We start from the raw sequence: 8,687 nt of genomic DNA, 5'->3' as shown, positions 1-8,687 counted from the left end.
CTTGTACTTGAGTAAAAGTAGAAGTACTCAGATCTTGTACTTGAGTAAAAGTAGAAGTACTCAGATGTTGTACTTGAGTAAAAGTACTCAGGTCTTGTACTTGAACTGTACTGTAGTAGAAGTACAAAGTAGCATCAAATGGAAATACTCAAGTAAAGTACCTCGAAAGAGAATTTCAGTCCAGTTCTTGAGTAAATGTACTTTACTTTACACCACTGCTTAAAAGTAACATAAAGTGAAATACTCAGTAAAAGTACCTCATATTTGTACTGAAGTTCTTGAGTGAAAGTACTTAGTGACTTCCTGAAAGAAGAGCTGAGGCGTGTTTAATGATTTATCTTCGAGGTAACACTGCAGATACAGACATCATAAAAAAATCTGAATACAGTGTCTCATATATTCATCCATATATTGAAAAGTACACAAAATAATATTAACTTTAATAACACAACAACAAAAGGACATCTGTAATAAAAGTGGATTACAAAGTGACATTTGATGTAAATAACTTTAAGAATTAGAAACAGAGGCGTTCCAGGTAACTGTAAAAACATCCAAGTGCTATTCGTTCAAAGCTACAAAATAAAACACAGTTAAAGCAGGAAGCGTTTCCTTCAAGGAAAGTACTATAAAATAAGTTACAGTACGGCGTCCTCCGAGAAAAACTTCATGAGCTCAGAAAATACGACAAATACTTCATAATAATATCACAAAAACACCGTCATACGTCGTCCGCCGGGAGGGGAGGGATGTTGAACCTTGGTCTCGTGAAAAAAGCCATCTTCTCTCTGCGGAATAAAATACAGTTATTATGAAACTCACACAGATCCTGATGAATCCCAAGAAAATGAAATGTCCCAAAAATAAAATACATACAAATACACAAAAACATGTATTGTGAAATCTGCCCGGAGACAACAGATGACAAATATCCGATATCCGGGTAATGAATGTCCCGGAACAAGTACAAACTAAAACTAAATATATTTAAAAGAAATGGAATTGGTCTCATGGTTTGTAAATAGTTTTTGGTTTAGGTAAAACAATATGTAGAAAATAAAGAGAGAGAGAATTTCTGAATGAAAAGTCGTGAAAAATATCCTCCATTTACAGAAACCCTATTCACGTGCACTGTGCCAGTTACACGAACTATTCCAAATGTAGGAATTCAAATAAATATTCCCAGGTTTCTAAACATTAGAACATCGTTCTCGGTATGTAAAATAAATAAGATGTTTTCGTCCTATCTGACATGCTGTGTCAAAAACAAGACAAGATAATAACATATTTCGTATTTAAGTTAAGTGTATCTGAATGGAGAGCACTCCTCCAGACACTGGTGCATTATGGGTTGTTTGTAGTCCCTGTGGAGCCATGCTGTAGTTGTTTGAGCGGCCAGAGACTCGCAGCGTTCAGAGCAACGTGTGACAGGAGGTTTAACGAGGAGGAGTTAGAGAGAACAGGTGAGCGTCAGGTGATCCAGGTGAGCCGGTTCCCCCCCCCCGTGTGTTTACGCAGCTTCTAAGGATCTTGAGGTCTGAACCTCCACTGTCAGAGTCTCCCTCCAGGCGCCTTTAGAGTAAATACTGCTGCCTCCATGAGAAGGAGAGATCAAACCCTTTACTGCATCACAGCTTTAAACGACATGCGTGGGAAGATCAGCAGGATTTAACAAAGCCTGTAACGTGTGGCTTTACGCTTTGAAGTTCATTTGAATGTATTTGCACGTTTTATTAATGCATTTTTTCATTGCAGCTTGCGCTTTGCTTTGGGGGCGGGGCTAAAGTTTTAGTTGGAGTTACGAGGTGACGGGGACGGGGGGGGGACGGGGGGTGTTTCATGGGATCTATAAACGTCCAGTAACTCAGAAGGAGTGGAGTTTGAACTAAACCAGCGGCGAGTCTGACACAGCTCTCTGTGTGTCCAACAAAAGGAAACATAGGAAACAGGAGTCATAGGAGAAACTCAGAGGGCTTTGCTTCAGGGAAACCCTGTTGTGATGGAATAGATTAGATCTCATTCAACGATATGATGATTTTAAGCTTGTGGTTTAATCATTCTCCCAAAATATGATCTTTTTAATGTTGTTCTACAATTATCTGGTCGTCTTCTTCTAAGTCCTTTTGAATTCTCCTATCCACTATTCCTTCACCCCGTGGCGTTTCCCACAGGTCGAGGAATAGTGGATAGGAAAAGACGATAGGAGCTGATTTTTGGACGATTCAACTGCAACCTTTATTTGTGTTTACCTGAAGGTAGGGACTTGTTGTTGTTTGTTTGTGTTTACCTGAAGGTAGGGACTTGTTGTTGTTTGTTTGTGTTTACCTGAAGGTAGGGACTTGTTAGTGTTCACCTGGGGGGTGTACTACGAAGCTGGATGTTCTCTTAGCGGCTAACTTCAGGTAAACTCTGGGTTTCTTGTCCTATGACGCTGGTTCTCTTTTTAGCAGGCTAGATCTCCATGGTAACTGATGCTGAGCGGCTAACCTGCCCCGGAGCAGGTTAGGTTGCAGGCTAAGAGCTCAACTCAGTGAAAGCACTGCCTGCTGACCAATCAGAGCTCAGTGTGCGGAGTTTAAAGCGATCAAGTCATATTACAGGAGAAAGGAAATACAGAAAATCTGCCGTTGCAGGAAAGACGGCCGGCAAAACTCACCGACTGTGTGAACGTGAACATGAATAGAATATCACCTCCCATCTTCAGAGCAATCTGACTATTATAACATTAGCGTTAAGAAAGCTTACTTAAATATCTGCCACAACATAAGTAACCGGATCAGAGTAACATTAAGTACAGTCCGCGGCATATCACATCATAATGTATCATCTCCTTATCTGAGTCAGCTGAGCCGTATCTGGCCGTGCAACACTCACAGTGTCACATACTGGATGCAGAAGGATTATTTGAAGCAACACATTAAGTTGAGGAAACACTCGAGTCAAATGTAATGAAAGTCAGATGGTGTGTTAGACGGGGCAGTGATATCATAAACCTGTTCATGTACGCATTCAAACACTTGTTCTGTTACCAGCTGTATTCACCTTGCAGGTGCAGCTATGTGGCTTTGATCCTGGATCAAGTGTTTAAGTCATGGATGTTTAAAGTTTAACTTCTTCATGTGTCTAATATTATAGTTGACTTTTCATTCAGGAAGTATGACGCGGCGCTGTCAGTAGCTTCTCCATGTTTGTGATTGGTCGAATGCTCCAGATACCACCCCTTTCATGTGAACGCTCCTAACTAGATAGGACACGGCTGGCTTGAGCGAACAAGTTGATAACCAGCGTCGTAGTACCGTTTAGCGAGAGCGCGTATGTTTTGGATTAAGCCAACCGGCTAACTCAAACATATCCAGGTTAGGTTGAACCAGCTTCGTAGTACAGGCCCCTGAAGGTAGGGACTTGTTGTTGTTTGTTCGTGTTTACCTGAAGGTAGGGACTTGTTGTTGTTATGTTTGTTTACCTGAAGGTCTGCACGGGGAGGGGCTCCTTCTGGCTCTGCCCCCTCATCTGCAGCACCTCTTTGGAGGCTTTCCTCAGCCTCCTCTCCGCCGCCTCCTCCTGACGCTGCTGCTGCTGACTCTGACCCGCCTGAAACAAACAACAACAACAACAACACAAACAAACAAACAGGAGTTAGCAGTCTGGCCTCCTAGTTACCTTCATTAAACATCTTGAATCTCTCAAAATTCACTTAACACCCCCCCCCATTTTACTTAGTTTTCTTTGTACAGTTTCACATCCAGACGTAACATACACACAGACAACATACACCCGCATGCGTACTCAAATGTGTGCAGAGTCGTAACTAAGCACATAACACCCCCCTCTCCATGGGTCACAATAATCTCACATCTCGCTGTTTGTGTTCTGATTTTATACAAAGCGTCTTTGAGCATTAGGAAAAGCGCTATACAAATGACCGAGGAGGGAAGGACCTCAGTTTGGGACCCCCTCTCTCCCTGGGGCGATATATGGATATTATATCTGTGTCCTGACAGAGGGGGGATCTATGTGACCCCCACTCACCAAACAAATATGGTCTATTCTTATGTAACAAGACGTGAAACTACAAGGGTTAGTTGTCTCAAAATAACTCGCTGAATGAGGATTTGAGTTTGACCCCTGACCTAAAGTGTTACCTAAAGTTTATTATTATTATTATATCTGTACGGTGCCCTGAGAGTGGATCTGTGTGCCCCCACTCTGCGCCTCCCTCACAGGCAGCAGAAGCGCACTAGTTGTTTCCCTGTAAGCATCAGAGAGGGAGGTGGGAGGGAGGATGGAGGTCGGTTTGGAGAACACCGCGTAACGATGAAAGTGAATGTTGAAGATATGGCCAAGAGGAAGTAGATAGATGATGAAAAGAAGAGGCTCCAGGACAGAGCCCTGGGGCCAGCGGCGGCTCCAGAGTGTTTGTGTTGGGTAATCTATGGCAGGGCTAACCCATACAGTGGGGGGGCTCAAGTCAGTATTTGTAATTACATGCACGCCCCCCTTGACAGCGAAACGCCACACGTGAGGTTTAGATTATTTCCCTGTCTCAATCCAAATTGAACTGTATGAAATAAAAAGGCACATTTCTCTTGTAGTAAATAAAAAGGGCGACCTGGAGCCAATCCTGCGACTTCCCCCCAGGTGAGAGAGTTGACATGCTGAAACCCCAACCCCTGCAGGGGGGTCTGGGGGATTCTCCCCCAGGAGATTTTTTGAAATACTAACATAAAATACACATTCTGGTGCTCTCTTGAGAAGGAAAATAATAAATCTATTACTACACGACATATTTAAAAAAATGAATGCCATTTTAGTTTTGTGTTACTTTGCTCTGAAAGCTGAACCTGCTGCTCCTCACAGAGAGGAGAGGGGAGGGGCTGTGAATGACTTTACTTTGTGGATAAGGGTGGATAGCCCCCAGTGTTCTGTGTGTCAGAATGAAAGACAGCCCACACACCTATCAATCATCAAACCGTGGGGTCTTATTTCATTACATGTTGATTTCTATCAACACGTAATGTTGTATCGATGTATATGGAGATGTACTAAAGCAAAAGTATTCTCCGTCGGGACTTCCTGCAACAACACCACGGCGTTATCTTGATTCTGATTGGCCAGAAGACATTATCAAAGATGTTCTATTGAGAAGACGATCACTACGTGACAAAAGTTTTCAAAACCGTTTCTAGTCTTCGGTATTTCCAGACAAGTGGCTGCTGAAATCAATCTGACTAACTGCTGTCTGTGTGATTTACTCCGCGAGTTGGCGGACTTTATTTTGCTTACTTTAACATCATTGTTCATGGTGGGGCTAAGGTGGGGCTAAGGTGGGGCTAAGGTGGGGCTAAGACATTTATTGCTATGGGTGTAGCCCACCCCAGCCACACCCCAGCGCTGCCACTGACTGGGAGAGGCTGTGATCTGGAAGCTTTGAGTCGGATGAACTGGTGAATAGAGAGATATGATTTAAACCAGTATGATACGGTGTCCTGAGAGTGGATGTTGTTGAACCCCCACCTGTCTCTGCGCCTCCCTCAGCAGAGAGCAGAAGCGCTCGTCCCTCAGCTCGGGGGGGTCTTGGGCCTGGGGGGCCTCCAGGCGCAGCTTCAGGTCCCGCAGGAAGCTCAGCTCCTCCAGAAGCTGCTTCTGCCGGCTCCTGCAGGCCTGGAGGTCCAGCTCCAGGTCCAGAGAGGTCCGGGTGGGCTGCTCCGCCAGGGAGGAGCGGTACGACTGCTGCTGGGAGAGAGAGACGTTTAGATGAGACGCGTTCACAACGGGAGCGAGTTAAGCACTCCTTCAAAATAAAAGTATTACTCCAGCTGTTCTTTCAAAATAAAAGTATTACTACAGCTGTTCTTTCAAAATAAAAGTATTACTACAGCTGTTCTTTCAAAATAAAAGTATTACTACAGCTGTTCTTTCAAAATAAAAGTATTACTACAGCTGTTCTTTCAAAATAAAGGTATTTCTGGGCCGTCGGAGAGATCAGTGGTTCTCCTGTTTTAAATGTTTGGGGGGCAGTGAAGTGTTGAATACAGTGCACTGAGACCCCTCCTCACTCAGTAGAAACAGACCCCTCCTCGCTCAGTAGAAACAGACCCCTCCTCGCTCAGTAGAAACAGACCCCTCCTCACTCAGTAGAAACAGACCCCCCCCTCAGTAGAAACAGACCCCCCCTCGCTCAGTAGAAACAGACCCCCTCCTCACTCAGTAGAAACAGACCCCCCCTCAGTAGAAACAGACCCCTCCTCACTCAGTAGAAACAGAGCCCTCCTCGCTCAGTAGAAACAGACCCCTCCTCACTCAGTAGAAACAGACCCCTCCTCACTCAGTAGAAACAGACCCCTCCTCACTCAGTAGAAACAGACCCCTCCTCGCTCAGTAGAAACAGACCCCTCCTCACTCAGTAGAAACAGACCCCTCCTCGCTCAGTAGAAACAGACCCCTCCTCACTCAGTAGAAACAGACTCCTCCTCGCTCAGTAGAAACAGACCCCTCCTCACTCAGTAGAAACAGACCCCCCCTCAGTAGAAACAGACCCCTCCTCACTCAGTAGAAACAGAGCCCTCCTCGCTCAGTAGAAACAGACCCCCCCTCAGTAGAAACAGACCCCCTCTCAGTAGAAACAGACCCCCCCTCAGTAGAAACAGACCCCCCCTCAGTAGAAACAGAGCCCTCCTCACTCAGTAGAAACAGACCCCCCCTCAGTAGAAACAGAGCCCCTCCCTCCAGAGAAAGAGCAGAATGTACCTGCTTGTATCTCAGCGTTCTCCTCTCCAGAGTGTTCCTGACAAACGGAGTTTTCTTTGGTAGAGTGGAGCTGTCGCTGTCGCTGCGATACAACTGCAACACACAGACAGACAGTTTATATCCAGAGACACTCAAAAACAACCACAACAACAACAACAACAACAACAGATCAACAACAACAGATCAACAACAACAACAGATCAACAACAACAACAACAGATCAACAACAACAACAACAACAACAGATCAACAACAACAACAGATCTCGGTCAGAAGCGCTTCTCTTCTCTGTGTTTTGCTTCTCCTCGCTCTATCAGGAATCCATCTCACTTCTCCACAGTGAAATATGTTTCTTATCTTAAATCTCCAATACCAAAAATATATTTATTGCAGAACTACACGAATCAAAACGGCTAATTAAGGTGACACGTCTGTATCCCTGGTAACAACAAAGCTCTCTGCAGCGGGTGCACATGCACGGTGATGCTGGTTACTTTAACTGAACTTAGATTATTAAAACAAACGTCTCACCCTGCAGACGTACTGGCTCCGGGCCCCGGGGGAGAAGGTCTGCGACCGGACGATGGTGCTGCCCCTCATGAAGGGGGAGGCGTGGCCCCAGCGGCCCCCCCTCTCTTTGGACCGGACCCTCACCGGATCGGGGATCAGAGCCTCCGTCATGGTGCCCTTCTCCACCTGCAGACAGAGGAATACATATATATGTAGCTGTGTCTATAACCCCCCCCCCCCCCCCCCCATCAGCTGCTTCCTTCAGGACGAGAGGTTTTCATTCCCTCAAAAGAAACGACTCAATGATTCATAAACATTATATTATATTTAATAAAGTAATAAAGAAAGTCAATGGAAATCAAAAGAGGAGCAGAGCAACGTAGATAAAGAGGATCTGACCCGAACACAGTAACTGTCTCCTCATCGTGGGGAGGGGGTCTCTTTGTTAGAACAAGCCTTGGCGACACTTCTTTCAGATTTAAAAAAGCAATACTGCATTAAGCGCCCACCCTGCAAACAATACATGCATATATACAGATGTACATATTCTTAGTTACAATACTTTTTTGATAGCGCAAAGCTGCTGCTAAGCTGTTCTCAACTCAATTATTACTAATATAAAACATGGGGTTTCAGGAAAACAGCCAGAAGGAGAGAACGGTCCTCCAGATTGTACATGTTCTCAAAGTGGACCATTCTTTGTTTCCAGATTTTGTTTATCAGATTATCCGAATGCAAAGTGGTGGATATGTTCCCAACGTCCCCAGTATATAAATGATCACATATATTCAAAAAAAAAAAACAGTCGACCAATCCTAACCATAAATACTCGGGTGCGTTCACACCTGCCTTGTATAGTCCGGTTGAATCGAACCCTGGTGCGTTTAGCCGCTTGGTGCGGTTCATTTGGGTCGGTGTGAACACAGTCCGAGACCTCTTAAGTGAACTAAACAACCGGACTCTGGTCCGCTAAAATAGGTGGTCTCCGAGCGCTTGCTTGCGAACTCTGGAGCGGTTCATCATTCCTGGTGTGAACGCAGTCCGCACCAAAACATAGGAAGCGCAGTATTTACGTGTCACAAGAACGCAGATATCTTCAACATCTTTAGCGAAAGAGTCTTTCAAGACATCCGCGGTTGTTTAGTTAAAGAGTGAAGCAGAATGAAGTGCTGAACAGTGTCGTGTAAAGTAAAAATTCTCCGTCAACTACTACATAAAAGTAAGAACAGCTGTCGTCGGTGAAACGCCCCTCCTTACTGCAGAACGTCTCTCATGGATAATGTGCAGTGGCGCGGTCATTATGGGGAAAATAACACCGACAGGCTGAACAGGAGCCCGACGCGAAGCGGAGGGATCTAGATCGGCATTGCTTTTCAGCCAAACTGTATCCAGTTAAATCGAACGGACTTCTTTGTGCAGATGTGAGCGTC

General features: G+C 44.9%; 1 protein-coding gene across 2 annotated transcripts in view; it reads right to left on the bottom strand.

Annotated features, from left to right (window-relative positions):
• Positions 1-304: 304 nt before the first annotated feature.
• wwc3 (WWC family member 3) overlaps positions 305-8,687 on the bottom strand; it is a 46,455-nt gene continuing 38,072 nt past the window's right edge. Inside the window, exons 19-23 of one of the 2 annotated variants that reach the window (XM_079664974.1) lie at positions 7,279-7,443; positions 6,748-6,840; positions 5,515-5,733; positions 3,464-3,591; positions 305-788 (exon numbers count right to left, since the gene is read on the bottom strand). In XM_079664974.1, the coding sequence (XP_079521100.1) occupies positions 722-788; positions 3,464-3,591; positions 5,515-5,733; positions 6,748-6,840; positions 7,279-7,443 (672 nt within the window). In that variant the 3' untranslated portion in view covers positions 305-721. The remainder of the gene's footprint in view (positions 789-3,463; positions 3,592-5,514; positions 5,734-6,747; positions 6,841-7,278; positions 7,444-8,687) is intronic. The other variant, XM_079664975.1, reaches the window with a different exon arrangement.

Source organism: Notothenia rossii (assembly GCF_949606895.1).
Source record: "Notothenia rossii genome assembly, chromosome: 1".
Classification (NCBI taxonomy): domain Eukaryota; kingdom Metazoa; phylum Chordata; class Actinopteri; order Perciformes; family Nototheniidae; genus Notothenia; species Notothenia rossii.
Note: the sequence above shows the minus strand (reverse complement) of the source record. Positions and strands in the feature narration are given on the sequence as shown.